Source organism: Electrona antarctica (genome assembly GCF_951216825.1).
Source record: "Electrona antarctica genome assembly, chromosome: 18".
Lineage (NCBI taxonomy): Eukaryota > Metazoa > Chordata > Actinopteri > Myctophiformes > Myctophidae > Electrona > Electrona antarctica.
The window spans coordinates 9,091,806-9,109,024 of record NC_136799.1 but is presented as its reverse complement, the minus strand read 5'-3'; the positions used below and the strand labels follow the sequence as shown (position 1 = coordinate 9,109,024).

General features: G+C 41.9%; 1 protein-coding gene across 1 annotated transcript; it reads right to left on the bottom strand.

Moving 5' to 3' along the window:
- Positions 1-447: 447 nt before the first annotated feature.
- ccdc28b (coiled-coil domain containing 28B) lies at positions 448-14,666 on the bottom strand. Its single transcript, XM_079527920.1, has 6 exons — positions 14,461-14,666; positions 12,582-12,852; positions 8,832-9,001; positions 7,319-7,473; positions 4,062-4,084; positions 448-724 (listed from the first exon to the last, which is right to left on the bottom strand). Exons 2-6 carry the CDS (start codon positions 12,815-12,817, stop codon positions 667-669), a joined length of 642 nt encoding a protein of 213 aa, XP_079384046.1. The 5' UTR covers positions 12,818-12,852; positions 14,461-14,666; the 3' UTR covers positions 448-666.
- Positions 14,667-17,219: the final 2,553 nt, after the last annotated feature.

The following is a 17,219-nucleotide window of genomic DNA, read 5'->3' as shown; positions in this document are numbered from 1 at the left end:
CATCAATGGAACGGCCGGCAGGGAGGGAACCTCTTAATTTAAATATATTATTGGCACAGAATGCCATCTATGGTAGGGGTAGGGGATTACGTTTTCTTGTGCCGTCTCAAGAGGAATTTATTCTTTTAATTAAAGTCATACTGTGTAACATTCAGTTCGTTGCGTGTTTTTTGGCGACAGCGTCTTGTCTGTCTGTCTGTATGGTCTGGTAAAACTGGTCAATTCAGTTCCAAAACAAATACACAGAGGCACCGCTCCAAAACAAATGATGCAGGGTCCTCCTATAGCACCGAGGATGTTTTAGAAAGCAACATAACAACGTCATGAAAAACAGTATGTATGTATTGTATTAATTACAGTATAATGTATTAAATAAATAAATGCATTTCCGGTGCCCGCGAGTGTGAGACACTGGTTATTGTGAAGAATTTAACAATGAAGGAAAGATTATATAAAAAAATATAAGTTGTTTAATCGAAAACATGATTACACAGTATGACTTGTTAAAAAAGTAGGACTTGTTAAAAAAGAAAGATCCCCCTCCCCCCTGTGAAAACCATTCGGTTGCGTTTTGCGAAGGCAGCTGGATCCATGTCATGTCACTGTGTCACTGTGAGCCTGCTTGGATGCTGTGAGTGAGGAGAGGACTCTCCACACCTCACTTGTTCACGGACCAGATGTCTTGGGCAGATCCTGCTGGTTCTCCGCTAAGTGCAGCTTTTGTCTGCCAGCGGTCACGTTAAGGATTCACACACCACACACATACAGTACGCACACCAGCCAGGAGTCAGAACTATGAACTGAAAAGAGAGACATTCCTCAATTTCTTTTTTTTTCTGGTCGGGAACCCCTTTTGGTGTTTTAACTAAGCATTATGTTATACTTTAGCTATTGAAAAATAGCAGATCTACAAGCTTATAGCGCGCCACCGAGTGGCGCGCTATGAGCTTGTAGGTCTGCTATTTTTGAAAAATCGTAAAAATGCGGCAAACATATTTGAATATATATTCTTTCAGAGCGAACGTTTTTTTAATTTCGACGTCAGGCCTAAATGGGTTAAATCAAATACCTCGACATTGAGATTGTGATATGCTTTCACAAAACATTTACAAAATAAAAAAGAGTTGATAAATAATCCCCCAGTAATGGCTATACAATAACTTAGTGGGTGAAGAGAAATAACAGCTGAAGGTCTATTCATACTCTAGTTTTAGGTGATAGGTGACCACCTGGTTGGGAGAACTACAACATGACGTCACACTGCGGTGATAAGCGACTCACCGCTCACCACCAACACATCTCTCCGCTTTCACCTTATCACCCAAAAATGGAGTATGAATAGGCCTTAACCCTTAGAAGGTGAAAGACGCCAATTGGCGTCTTCATCAGAATTCCGTAAATGATCAATGACGCCAATTGGCGTCTTCACAGTTTTTGATGAATCTAAACATATTAATATGCTCCGAAGCGCTGTTTAAATTCCTGAGCTTATATTCCAACTACATTACCCAGAAAAGCCGTGTCACGTGACACACGTGTACGTGTTGCCATTGGAAGCTGGTCCCACCCCCTGTAAACAGTGGGGGCAGAGGGAGTCTTCATAGTTTTCATTGTTTTGCCTGTTTTGCCGTCTCGCCCGAGCGATTTTCTAGCAGAAAAAGTTGAAAGCAGTACTATTTATTTGAGCGAGTTTTGTGGTAGTAGTATTGATCCATACGCGTCCCAGTCGCCTTCTCCAGGCGGAGTAGCCCTGGTACAGTGCTTACAGCGAGACTCGCTGCTCCCTCCCTCCTTTTTTCATTGTCTCCCCATCGTCGTCCGATGAGCTATACCGGGAAACCATTGAAGAAGACGATCAACCCGGAATGTTTTGAGGTAATCTTATTGTAGAAAATGCTTTTCTATAGTGATCAGAAATCATAAGATGATCGCTACAAATAGATGCTTGGATAATTACTACTACTAGTCAGATCATGACGCCAGAATGACTCACCACGATGGCCCCCAGCCATTAGCCAGCACCAAAGGTGCTGGCTAATGGTGTTGGTCGGTGCATTGGTGCTGGCTAATGGCTGGAGGGGGGGTTGGTGTCGATCGGTTGGTTGGTGCAGTACAAATGTATCGTAGCAGGCATGCACGCATGGCAGTACAAGTATTTTATATTGTAGCGTGCCTTATAGGCGATCTGATCTTTAGAGTAATGTTCGCTCCTTTTATTTACTGTCTACAAAGACGGAGAACAAACATGCATCGTTTACTGAAGCAACGCGTGGTTATGATGAGTGATGACCTTGCTACAAGGATCGGAGGGGGGACGGGGAGTGAAGCTAACAGTAGCGTATTATATAAGATCTGTATGACGTTTCATTGACGTCTGAGCTTGCATGATAATTGCATTCATTGTATACAATCATGATTGTACATTGTTTAGTGTGTCTCCGTGTGATGATGATGATGACGATGATGTCAGATAGCCTACGTCCCCCCCCCAACTGGCTATTGGCCGGGCTGACTACAGCTAAATGTTTATTTTTATATATTTAGAACTGGCATCAGATGAGGAGGAGGAGGAGGATGATGATGATGATGATGATGATGATGATGATGATGATGATGATGATGAAGACGAAGAGTCAAGACTGCGATGGAGTTCTCCGACACTGAACCGGATGCATTCATTCATTTCAGTTGTTGTTTTTTTTTAATTTAGCCTACACACACACACACCGTCAAGAACAACTGGAATGCAGTGGTTTGGGGACACTGGGGAGTTTGGGGACAACTGTTTTGTATGTAGGCCTATTTATTTTCTGTAATATTTATTATAATTGTATTATGTTAGTAGTCATAAAAAATAAAAGACACACTTTTACAATGAGTTAGACCTGTCATGGCTATTTTGTTCACTATTCTGAGGTTTATGGTTTGACTAAGCGAGTTTCAACTGTGATTTACTCTGTAACGGTAGATGGTAAGAACCCAATTTTTTTGTTATAATACAGTATACATTCAAGTCTATATTTTGATACATATCATGGGCACAAAGTCATATCAAAACAATGTCCTTGGATGTGTTTTTTATCAAAACTGTTTCTTCACAACAGGTTTTTGAGATACATGCATGAATAGACACGGTACTGGTAAGACTATGTAAACATGGTATATATCAAAATGTGCGTTAGAATGTCTAATTTTACCCCAAAAAAGAATTGAGTTTATATGATGTTCCATTTCAGAGCTAGGGGGACTTTTAGCTGGATAGGTCAGATTGATCATGACTGACCATGCTATTTATAGATGGCAAAATATCTACAGTGGTACATGTGAGAAACTTTTTATTTTATTTTAATTGAACTAGACAACTCACCCTTTAAAATGAGATATTGCATGGCTATGTACGCCCAGCAGAAAAAAAGTTATTTAGAAAATAAAACTTCAACCGGGCATAACTTTTTTTGTTGTCCTAGAAACACTACCCAGTGTAAATGCAGGCTCTTTTAAATGGCTTCCAACACAAAAACTAAACATTTTATCAACTCAGTTCATTTTTTTCCTGGAAGCAGACAAGCCAAGCTTTCTCTGAAGGTCTTTCGTTGTCACACATTCACAACAGAGAATTTTCAATAAATCATTCAAAAACGCCATTCTGCCATAGAGAAGTCTAAAAACTATATAGAAATCCTTGAAACTCTCAAAGAGTTAACAGTCGGGTAAATTCAGAAAAGTACAGTAGCTCACTTGCAGACATTAAAATTAGGAAAGCACAATGTCTTATCTCAAATCCCAGAAATCCTGTGTGTCCTGTCACCTTATTGACATAATATGCCGCGTGACAAAATGAATGTATCAATAATACATTCATTCTGTCAAGCAGCAGAGTTTGATTATGGACAATGCATCATATGTAATAATAATAATAACAATAACAATAAATACTATATACAGTAGCACAGCAAGTCGTATGGCAACATTTAAATATAAAGGTATCTTTAATAATCTAATCTAAAATCAGTGCATGCCAACAGCAGCGCATGGAATGGAATGGAAGTAGGAAAGGATACATTGAAGTGCTGAGTTCCTCCAGCTGTGGGATATAAATAAAAGACACGATTAGGACAGGTAGGAACTGTACTGTACTTGACGGTTTACTGTTACAATGTAGAAATAATCTATAAAATCTAAACATAAACCTAAACATAAGGACAAAAACCACCTTGGTAGAATTGTGAGAACGGCCTCAAAGATTGCCGGAGTTAATTTCAGTAGTCTAGACCAAGTATTTAAAAATCAGGTGCTTAAGAAAGCCAAGTCCATAGAGCTCCGAAGTCTGACGTCACTTTCAGTAGAGGGTGTCAATCTCCAGGTTCATGTATTTGTTTATTTGCATTGAGATCCCCAAACGGAGATTTTAGGTCGCTTCATATAAGAACTGTGTTTGAAAAATAAACCGACCACCTCTGCGTTTCTGTCAGGGGAGTGGCTGTGCGTCGTTAATGATGTCCATTCATATTTGATACAGCCAGTTTCTAGAGAAAATGGAATTAATGTGACCGCAAAAGCCTTGAAACTACATATGAATGCAATGTCGCTGAGCATATACGTCACGCCCAGCTGTCAACATATTGCGTTCCTGAGATTCCTCGTTGACGTAAGCTCAGCTGGTGGTGACTCGACTCGTACTAACCACGATACATTATATATCAATAAAATAAAAATAAAAATAAACGTAATTAACGTTCAGTTTCTGTTGTGCGACGGGCTGCGGGCAGAAGCAGCCTACCCGGAAATGTAGTCTCTGGGTTGTTTGGCTCGTTTCTAACGCTTATTTTGTTACTCTTTGGGTATATTTGTACATTTCCACCTTCAGTCGATGCTTCATATCCATATGAGTGAAAAGGCCCGGGTGATCGGTTTATTTTTCAAACACAGTTCTTATATGAGGCGATCTAAAATCCCCCTATGGAGAGTACAATGCTTATAAAAACATACATGAACCATGGCGCTCACTGCCCTCTACTGGTAGTAGAGGGCAGTGACATCAGGACTTCGGTGCTCTATACGGACAACTCCCATCCCCTCAGCTGAGTTCAAGCTGCTTCCCTCTGGCCTTCGCCTAAAAGTTCCAGGGGCCAAAAGCAATAGGTATAAGTTCTCCTTCGTGCCTGTAGCTATCCAGGCTCTAAATGCCGGTAGGAGGAGGTAACTTGTCACCTGACTCGCTTGTATGAATTATTTATACAACTGTTCTGAAAATGTTATGAATTACAATGTTACACTGATACCTTGAACTGCCATCCTGTTTTATTGTTCTATGTGTACTATGTGCCTTTTTACTGTGTTTTTGTGTTTCATGTTACCTGCCTGTGTGATGCCTTGCTGTAAACCAAATCGCCCCATGGGGACAAACAAAGAAATGAACCTGAACCTGAAAAATGTATCATGTTACAATTACATAACAGCCCAGTAGTTTGGGTTTCCGCATTATGCAAGATCATCAGATCAATGCTACGGGCCAAATCTCCTCAGTCAGTGATGTACAACAAATCTGTTTTAGAGAAAACTAACAAGTTATGGTCTCATGCACACAAGCAGGTGTAATGTAACAGCCTTCCTGGTTCCACACGGGTGTCTATAGCCAACTACTGTCATCATTCCGTCCGTTAGCTGCTAGATCCAGTCACATTCAACATGGTGTTCATATTTATAGTGTCATTATAGGCGAAAAATTTTCACCTATAATGACACTATGAACAGGAACACCTGTCATGCGACAAATATGTTTGACAAAGTGAAAAATGTTCACTTTGTCAAACATATTTGTCGCATGACGAGAGTACAAATAGGGCTCAAAAGTGGTTAATGTTCTGGGCACCACATTCTGTAATGAGGCGAGGAGTTTTCACACCACCCTCACACATACTGGGGCTCAGTCAGCACTTTTCTCCCGACACACTTTTCAACCCCAGCAGTGGATAAATACACATGAACAGCAGCACTTTCAAATTCTTATATATCTCACACACTCTTATTTAGCATTTAGACACTTAGTTACAATTGTAAAATTACCCAGAGTGATTTACTAAGAGCAAGATCGAAGTAAATGGCATCAGCCCTAGTCAACAAACAGACTAAAAATAGAATGCAAAAAAAAGAAAAAACAATTAAGTGCTACACAGTAACTAGGATACATGGTAAACATCAAACCTAGCAGCACACACACACACCTGCATTATATGATGCTCACGTTTCTAAAAGAACATGGACACACTCTGCATAATGATGCTAATGTTCTAAACATCATGTATATACCTGTTATCACATGCAGCATCTGTATGTTTATCTTTATTCGTTTTATTTAACCCGTTGCTATCTCTTTCTTCTCGCTGTACTCTTATCCCCTCTCTTTTATTGGTGAGCAGTGGTGTTTTGGTCGTAGCACAGGGGCCAGTGGTGTTTTGGTCGTAGCACAGGGGCCAGTCATATTTTAGAACGCGTCGCCCTAGATTCACGACGCACACAAGTACCCAAATCAAATGGCTACTTTGCATGACAGTTTTACCGGCAGCGAGCATTCCCAGGCATACACGGTATTAGAGCAACACTGTGGTATTCTGTTTACACACAACAAGAACGCCTCCAGCAAAGAAGAAGAGATTAAGTTCATTAAGAAAATCTTTTCGAATGCTGGTCTCATCACGACTGGACTCTCATACACTACTGTATATCAGCTGTTCTGTGTGCATGTGCACATACAGTAGGCTCTGGTAAAACACCATTACCAGAGCAGTGCGGAGCGCGAGCGGAGGTGGGAGTGGACAGCAGGCAGGGTCACATGACACACGTACTGTGCTGCCCAGCCAGAATGCACTCCATGAAGCTGTGTGCTGTGTATGTTTTGCTCCGTTTTTTGGACACGCAGCAAAATACTTTAATGTTATTATTTATTTATTTTTGCTGCTGAGTGACGTATAATATGAGCGGAAAGCGGAGCGCCAGGTACACAATTGAAGGTGACCGCTGAGCGCCGGGGTATCAGGGTGCACACGCAGATCCGACACACCAAATGTCCGAAGCGCGGGGACATGCGATGCGAAAATGTGATGGTCCGACATGCGCTGCTCCCGTGCTTGCGGTTATGGTTAGGTTAGGGATTGAGGTTTCGGAACTAAAGCCTGTACCCGGGGAATCAACACGAGCGAGCCAGACAAAAAGCCCCCCCCCCCACTCACATGCTCTGATCATTACACCACTGTTCGTGATGTGTGACAAATTGTTGTGAGCGAGTGAGACGTGATTGTGAGTGGCGTACAGTACGTACGTTGCAGAGCAGGTGCTCCAGGTTGTGGTCCGAGGCTCCTCTCTTCTGGTCCTCAGAGAGCTCCTCCACGTGGCTGTCCAGGCTGAAGTGCAGCCGCGCCAGCTTCTCCTGCATCTCGCGCACGTGCTCCAGCTGCTCGAAGCTGCACACCTTGCCTGTAGTACGGCAGGGAGGGAGGGGAGGGAACGCAACCACAGCTTTGTCAGATCTATGCCAGCGGTTCTGGGGAGAAGGGCCTCCAGGGGACTGTAACTGGGTCTGTAACTACCACTTGTACTCTCTCTGAGTTTCATTAACATTGAGGATTTTGAAGTGTAGAGTGGGGTCCCAGGGATGCGTGTGTGTGTGTGTGTGTGTGTGTGTGTGTGTGAGAGAGAGACAGAGATGCAAATGAGGCATTATGTAGGAAAATATGCAAAATAGAAAATATGAAAAAGCTACTACTGTGGAAGGGTTACCATGTATTAATTTACTTGTATTCATTTGATCCTATAAACAATTTAATATAGGTCTAGTTTTTCCCACCAATTTTGGAGCTCTGGCTCATGGACCAAAGAACCAAAAAGAACTGAACCGGTTCCCATTGGGAACCAACTGGTGGAAAAGGGGGTCGAAGTGTCACCTCTTTATGGTAGAGAGAGAGAGCCTGAGAGGTGGGGGTTATAATAACAAAGTCAAAGATATTTCCATTGTGACAGAAATAGCACCGGGCCGACCACTTGATGGCATTGTGTGCTGCTGTGTGGCCGGCCAGCGGCTGGGGTCACTGTACCGTGCAGGTGGCTTCATTTTTCAAGCCAGTAACTGAATATTCCTGGTGTGGTCCCCTCCTCCTCCTCCTCCTCCTCCTCCCTGGCCTGCCAAGGTCGTCTTACATACTGGCTCTCAAACTTGTCAAGCCGTGACCTCCCAATATAATCATTATATTTTGAACGGGGGGGACTCTCCCACCCTGACAAGCACTTGATGTGCATTCAGAAATATTGTGAAAATAGCAGATCTCCATGTAGATCTGCTATTTTCACAATGTTTGCCCCATTCTTATATTATTTGACAATTTGGCCAATGTTTTACCCGTTTTTATAGAATGGTTTGTTGAATACTTTTGATGCAGTAATGGTCTTTTTTTTGTTTAGGTATTAAAAAGGTCTTAAAAGTGTTTGAATAATTATGAATAAAAATTACATTTCTGTCTGTTTGTTTGGCTTTTAGGGCTTCATACACAAAATGTACACAGGGCAAATATGACAAATAACTTACATAGATTAATAACTTTATTATACTTATACTACAAAAAACATGAATAGTGGAAATAGACAATCTAAAAGATCAAAACGTGTCACATCGTGAAGCGTTTTGCGCTTGTAGACTTGCTATTTTCACTATTTTTTTTAAAAATGTTTGAATGTTTCAAATGTTTCCACATGGAAATGATTATGACGATTATGCAAAAATCATGTAATCGATCGTATAATAATTGTGACAGTCCTAGTTGAGAAGCACACAGTCTTACCAAAGGCCTGCAGCTTGCCGGAGTGGAAGTCGTTGAGGAGGTTGAGAAGACCTCCCTCCATCTCTCTCACGTCCGACACGTCCGTTAGGAAGGAGTGCTGCAGGGGCGACGACTGGGCCACCTTACTGGGGCCTGCAGGCTGCGGGGCCCTCTGCTTCTCCTTGTGGGGCCTATGGCAAGCACATTATAGTGTTACTGGGGCCTGCAGGCTGCGGGGCCCTCTGCTTCTCCTTGTGGGGCCTATGGCAAGCACATTATAGTGTTACTGGGGCCTGCAGGCTGCGGGGCCCTCTGCTTCTCCTTGTGGGGCCTATGGCAAGCACATTATAGTGTTACTGGGGCCTGCAGGCTGCGGGGCCCTCTGCTTCTCCTTGTGGGGCCTATGGTAAGCACATTATAGTGTTACTGGGGCCTGCAGGCTGCGGGGCCCTTGGCTTCTCCTTGTGGGGCCTATAGCAAGCACATTATAGTGTTACTGGGGCCTGCAGGCTGCGGGGCCCTCTGCTTCTCCTTGTGGGGCCTATGGCAAGCACATTATAGTGTTACTGGGGCCTGCTGGCTGCAGGGCCCTCTGCTTCTCCTTGTGGGGCCTATGGCAAGCACATTATAGTGTTACTGGGGCCTGCAGGCTGCGGGGCCCTCTGCTTCTCCTTGTGGGGCCTATGGCAAGCACATTATAGTGGAGAGTTAACTGATACGCACACACCGACAGTGGGTGTTGGGTTTAACCCAGTCGTTTTCAACCCTTTTCATATCAAGGCCCATTATTTATTCAGCATTTGAGCCACAGACCACCATTTCATGAGATTTAGTCTTGCAGACCCGCCAAGACTAAAGAATATTTTGTCGTCGTTGGATAAGATTTTGTCCACAATTCCATGCTGTATTGATGTGGCACCATAAGAGATATAACAAGCAAACGTTTGGTCAAAATGCTAATTATTTTGACATTTTGTAATTGTGTAGACTTTTTGTAAATTAAGTAATGCAGATGTCAAATTTAACTCTCAAGAGTTAACCCATTGAGACCTGGAACACATCCATGTCACGTTAGCGTTTAACCACATTAACCATTAACCCATTTTGGGGCGGGAACCCGTTTTGGTGTTTTAAACATTGTTATAATTTAGCTATTGAAAAATAGCAGATCTACAAGCTCATAGCGCGCCACCGAGTGGCGCGCTATGAACTTGTAGGTCTGCTATTTTTTTAAAATCGTTAAAATGTGCCTCAAATCTTTCCGAAAATTGTCATGATATAGAAAACTTTTTTTTTTAAATTTCGACGTCAGGCCTGAATGGGTTAAAGATCTATAAGGGTCCATTTGGTTACCAACTCTTTATCATTTCGCTGGGGACCACCTGGAACACCCTCAACGACCGCTTGACAACCACTGGTTTTACCCATTAAAACCGGGAAAGCATCCGTGTCCTTTTAGATTTGAGCCATCATTTATTTTGTTGAGTTTTTCAGAAAACTCTTAGGATTTAGAAGGCATTTCGTTGCCGTCAGGCAGAAAGCTCTTATCTCCTTATTCTAACTTTTTGTGTTTTATTTTTTATTTTCGTAAATTCATTAATGCAATGCATTTATTTCATGAATGAATGCAAATTGTATGTAATGTAAATGGTGAGGTTCTCTTATAATAATACTATGTCATCTTTCGCATGGAAATATTAGGCATTATGTATATTCAGTTGCGCAAATCAAATAAATAAAAAATAAATGAACGCCCTACTTGATCATAGTACAGTGTCACACAAAAGCATCAAACGTAGCAGATCTGCAATCTCTTTTGAGCTCGTCCATCTGCTACTTTTGCCAATCTTTGAATTCGGTTTCCTGAAAAGTTACAGTTTTTGGACATACGAGGTTTCCCCCCCTGACAGAGATGATTCGTAGAAATGGCTTCAGGTCTTAATGGGTTAAATTAACACTTTGTGTGCCCACGCAAAAGTGGGTGAAAATCACTTTCACCTAGAAAATCCATTCATTTTTTTTTATTCAGCTGACTGTGGAGACACATGCTGGAACGTTTTACTTGTTGTTTTATAGTTTCTGAGTTATTTAATTTAAATGCCCAATGCATTCTCAATGGCGAAAACACAAACTTTGGCACCACGTATTAAAAAACGTATATATATATTTTTTTCAATGACGTCCACAGACGTCTTGGGCACTGCACGTGCGGTAATACCAAAGACGTCCACAGACGTCTTGGACACTGGATGTTTAAGGGTTGGAAGGAACTTGCACACCGATCGATGATCAGAGGTGCAGGGAAACATCCCGTTGGAAACCTGAATGAGGCTATAGTATATAGAGCACGGTGTGGCGGCTCTACTTCCAAACCACAGCCAACCAGCTCCGTCACACTGATACGAAGAAACACACCAGTGTCTGTGGACTGGACGGCTGGAGGCTCATGACAGCATCTGACTACATTCCAACTCCACCATCGTCGACCCGTTTCACATGCAGCGTGACTTTGTTAGAATGCATTCATTCTCTCATCGCTGTCACATGTCATTGTGTCATTATAGCTTTTAACCCATTTCGGGCGGGAACCCCTTTTGGTGTTAGCATTATGTCATGCTTTAGCTATTGAAAAATAGCAGATCTACAAGCTCATAGCGCGCCACTCGGTGGCGCGCTATGAGCTTGTAGATCTGCTATTTTTTTTTTTAATTGAAGAACCACTGACATAGAAACATAGCTTTTTCAGAAAACTGTCAGGATGTAGAAGACATTTTTAGAATCTGATCTCAGGTCAAAATGGGTTAATGTTGCACATGTGCATGGTCATTTTTTAAAGGTAGCCTTGGTTATGATTTATATTACATATTCTTTTCGATTTATCTCATGTCCAGGGACACTAGGGTGGATCCCTAGTGTCCCCATTCTGGGGGTAAAAACATTCGCCGAAAATAGCAGATCAATGACGTCCGAACGTGTAGAACAGCTTTGGTGGAGAAGAGGGGCTGTAGACTAGTCATTGGTTAGACATGGGTTAAGGTTAGGTTTAGGTGTGCTGCCCCGTGGGAGGTTAGGTTTAGTTTGAGTGTTTGAGATAGGTTGTAGTTGTATGAATAATGACTGGTCTAACCAATGACTAGTCTAAACCAAAAACTGTCTAAACTAAGTACTGCACCCCTGTATGTGTAAGTGGATATGGTGGTACGAGTTGTGTTTAGACATGCCATTTTGTGGACAACTGTCATTAAGCAATTAAAACCAGGAAAGCAACCACTTTAACCATTATTTTATACTTTGGCTATTCAAAAATAGCAGAGGTACAAGCTCACAGCGCGTCACTTTGTTTTTGGCTCTGTGCGCCATGAGCTTGTAGATCTGCTATTTTTAAGTGAACATTTTGAACTTAAATCTTTGCTTTTTGCCAAATAAATATCATTTTGGGGGTCCTTGACATGAAAAGGTTTGAGCACCACTGATATAGAAACACACGTTTCCAGAAAACTGTTAAGGCCTATTCATAGTCCAGTTGTCGTGTTCTACAACGCTCATACAACACATCGCTCTGTTTTTACTAACCACCGTTTCGGTGGTCACCTCTTCACCGACAACTGGACTATGAATTGGCCTTTTGAAGAGATTTTTAGGTCTTGGGTCTTAATATTGTGCTATACACCAAAATGTGGACATAGTTCTCCGTTGTCAAACTAGCACCATTCTGCATATTGGATATTAATTGGTGGAAGTATGAGATAATGTGAGCTGGGAAATACAGACCTGGTGGTCTTTGGTGGAGCTGCGACCGTACCAAGCACTTCTTTGGACTGGCCCGGCGCCCCGACAGACCTCTTAAACTTCCCTCTGTTCTTGGGGGAGGGCGGCTGCGGCAGACCCAGGGAGAAGGTGGCACTTTTGCTGGCAGGTACGACGGAGATCTTGCGCGGGTTGACTGGGGGCGGAGGCGGCTGTGGCAGCGAGACCTTGGGGCTCCTCTTCTTGCGTTTGTCCTCCATGGCTTTGACGGTAGATTACTCCAGCGGTTTTCAACCTATTTCACATCAAGGACCATTATTTATTCAGCATTTGAGCCACGGACCACCATTTGATGACACTCAGAATAGCCAAATGGCATTGATCACGCCTCCAGGTCTTAAGTTAAGTAATAAGACCTGGTACTTAAGACACGCATAATACTGCCCTTAGCCTCTCAGACCCAAAACGAAAGAATATTTTGTTGTCGTTGGATAAGAATCATAAGATTGTCCACATTTCCATGTTGTATTGATGCGGTACCGTAGGAGACAATAGGCAAACGTTGATCAAAATAACAATTATTCTACATTCTCTAAAATAGACTTTTGTAAATTAAGTAATACAGATGTTTAGCAATAATTTAACTCTTGATTTACATTCTCAAGAGTTAAAGATCTATGAGGGTCCATTTGGTTATACCAACTCATCATCTTTTAGCTGGGGAGCACCTTGAACCCCCTCAAGGACCACTGGTGGTCCCCAGACCACTGGTCTACTCACTCAGTTTGACTGAGTCAAGTCCTCGGAGCCAGAGGGTGGGGGCGAAAATATAGGATGTCCTGAGAAAACAAATGTAGGAAGTTCAAACAACTTCCCAGTTCTTGACAGCTCTCCTGGCCAGAGGGACTGTGTGGAGGTGGAGGATATATAGAGCGTTGAGTGTGCAGAAATGGTGCCAAACTCAAGACGTTTTAGCAACTCGGATATCTGCCTCAGTGTAGTAGTAATCGATTTAATAATGGGTCTCTCACTCTCTCTGCATCTTCACCAGAGACCCAGACAGTCTCACAGCTTCCCCGACCCTGGCTGTAAACAGCAGCAGCTTAACATCATTATAATACAAATTAACTGAACGTGCATAATTCCATTGCCTCGAGGATCAGGGCATCCATTAATCTACAAGAGTGAATAATAAAGTCCACTCAGACACTCTTGAGGGAAACACATTAATGATGTATTAAGCCTATATTCTGGCATGCCTTCCTAGTGGGGGAAATATAGTCAGTAGCCTATACTAGTCACAAGAAAACCTGATTTAATGAGATTCTGGTCTGTATCCGAGCAGAACGTGTTTTGATGCCATTACTTAACAATAGAAACCAATAACATGATATTTTACTGAGACAATAATGGCAAAATAGAATAACAACAGTCCATTTGATTTGACAGATGGCTGTGAAAGACATGGGATTCATTTTATAATGAATAGTATGCGACAACAATGCGTCCAATGGCTGATCGTGTTCATTCTATGCATACGGTACATAAAAGCACCACTTCATGATATGCCAAATTAACTCAATATATTAATAAAAGATAAGCCCTTTATTATGAGCGAATATTGCGCAAGCCTGGGGTGCAATCAAAGGGATTCTCTCTCAGTACAAAGATGGCCACTATGGTACTATAAACACCACAATGCGAACTTTAATTCCACGTTCAAACCTTGACTTTCATCATGCATTTGACTGCAAACCGTGAAGTGAAGAAAACACTGCAACACGGTTTATTAGGGTTTGTAGACGCGATGAAACAGCGATCATCCCAGATGGAGATTGGCATAATAATGGGACACCAAACCGCCGTTCTCTCGTGTATATAAATGCACTAAAACAGGACTTACCGAATCAATTACGCACAAAGAAACGCGCCTGGCGTGCTGGCCAGGGGGGGGGGGTGTCCCGGGTCGACCTTTCTTCTGGTTGGAATATATTAATTTGAACCGAACTGAAGCATTTTTTGCATCAGTCTACTTATGTAGTGACCTTAGATAATAACATTCTAACGCGCGGCATCAGTGCGCTTGTTGAGCTGCTCTCCTTTTCATCCCGTCCTTAAAGGGCCAGTACCGAGGAAAAAAACCCCAGCCAGCGTTGCCAGATTACAGAAACAAGCAGACAGGTCTTGCAATGCGAAATGAGTGACTAAAAGCATCTAAAATCAGTTTATCATCCTCCTTAGATTCCTTACCCTATTCCTACACCACAGATGGGCAACTTTGATAGATGATGGAGAGGAGAGGGCCACTACAGTATATAATGCACACTCACTCCAGAGGAACACATTGAATATACTGTCAGGCTCAGGCCGAAACCTCTTATCTCCATATTCCTGTAAATTTAAGCCCTAGTTTGTCATTCTATGTTACACAAAAGTAGCAAAATGCTATATTTGAATTGGAATCTTGAATTATTTGTTGCTATTCCCGAAAAGTAAATTTTTTATTTAATTTAAAATGCATTTAGTTATACTTATGATTCATACCATGTACAGCTAAGTAAGTCTGTGTACTGAACTTGAGATACAGTGTACTTCATATGTGACAGTGCAGCTTGCATTGCGATATGTTGTACTTTCTAGATATGTGAGGCATCCTGTTAGGTTGCACCCATAAGGTCCGCCTGGTATGCGATACAGTAAGATATGAAGATGCGCGACATATGAACGTACGGCATGATGTGGTGCAAGGTTGACCTCACGCGATGTACAACAAGGCTAGCCTTACTGTCTCGCATACCAGAATCATAACACTTAACTTTATGAACTTAAATACAAATACAATGGACATAAAAAAAGACAATACAAATTTAATACTAGTCATTGAGCTACTAATATAGACTGAAGTAGCCGAATTAAAGCGGGTTATGTTTGGAATTGTAACAACTGAAATCAATAACATATCAATATTCCAATAACCTGTGTGCTGCATTAAGTGAAGGTATTGGTAATGTGGCCCCTGGGCCCCTGGCCACTGTCCGCCAGTTGTCCATATCAGCACTATACAATAGCGATTTGAAAATAGCAGGTGTGAAATATTTGGAATATTGTTTTGAAACATTTTAACAACACCAAATCGGTATGGGGGTCCCGGGCACTAAATTGTTTCTGATGGGGGCCCACGTTCAATTAAATGAGGAACTGGTTTAAACAACATTATAGGAGCATTATAGTATGAAACTAGGGGGTTTTCATGATTCTGAATCCATTCCAAGCATTAGTTTTGCACAAAAAACACTCCTTGGGCTAAATTAGGCCATATCCACTTGACCAAATGTGCTGACCTCATCACGTTTGTGAGGCCGTTTTCCCCACAAGGAGTGTTTTTTGTGCAAAACTAATGCTTGGAATGGATTCAGAAACTCACAAACGTGATGAGGTCAGCACATTTGGTCAAGTGGATATGAGTTGGCTATGAGTTGGCTTTGTCCGCGGCGTAACCGTCTTTAAATAAATACTTTAAGAAATGTCTATGAGAATAATGCATTGGGTTTCATATCCTGGTCCAGGGTAGGAGGCGGGACTGCGACGCTCTATACACTTCAGAACAGGGTGGTTTATAGACACCGAATCTGCTATTGTATCGCAAACGCCTTTTTCCTGCGGCATTTGGCATAGTGGTCACTTCAATAAATAACATTTGAAAAAAGGCATCACATATTCCAATAAACTACTAATCACAAACAAAAGAAAACTAAGCACCCCAAAAAGCAACCTGCTACTACCAATATGCGTTTCTGCTCTTGTGGCTTATAATAAGCACACATGGCAACCCTGAGCCCCAGTATTGTTAAAGGGCCAGTACTAGTCCCAGTATGGACCAGTGTTGGCCCCAGTCAGTATCGATGCGACTTCATTTGGCAGACATGGAGTCTGGGCGGAGGCAACAAGGCATTAGTGCGATTGTTTATTCAGTGGCCTGTCAGAGAAGGCAGACACCATGGAGAACAAGTGCAATAGCAGCAGGATGCTGTGGGTTCTGGCCTACTCAGTGGTGGAAGTTTTATTATTAGTATCCTTTTTTTCTCCTCCCTACTTTTACTTTGTTTTTCCTTTTTCTTTTTTAAAATCATAAAATTGAAAAAGGAGTTCACCCCAAAAATGACTTATTTCCCATCAATTAGTTAATCCCCCCCCACCGCCCCCCCCTTTTTCCCTCACTGTATATGTTTCTTTTCCCTTTTTACCTCCATTATGATGAATTCCTGTTCTGTCCCTTGTCTATATAGAAGTGTCTATTTGTACATCTCTAAATGTTTTTGATGAATTGAACATGGTGGACCCTATTGGAAACAAGTGTAATGCTTAATTGTGTCGTCCACTCACAGTTAACAGCCTTTGTATTGAGTTTGTGCTTGAAATGTACTGTAATTCTGCAAACTGTTAATAAATATTTCAATCAATCAATCAATCAATCAATCAAAAACACACCTCATGAAGCCTTGAATTGATGGAGATTTTTAGTCGCATTCCTATGCCAATAATTTGATGACCGGTGGGCTCCTTTAATTTATTAGGACAATATCAGAACCAGGAACATGTTTTCATAGATTTTTAAACCGGGCCAGATTCACTACAAGCCGTTTACATTGATATTTTTGAACG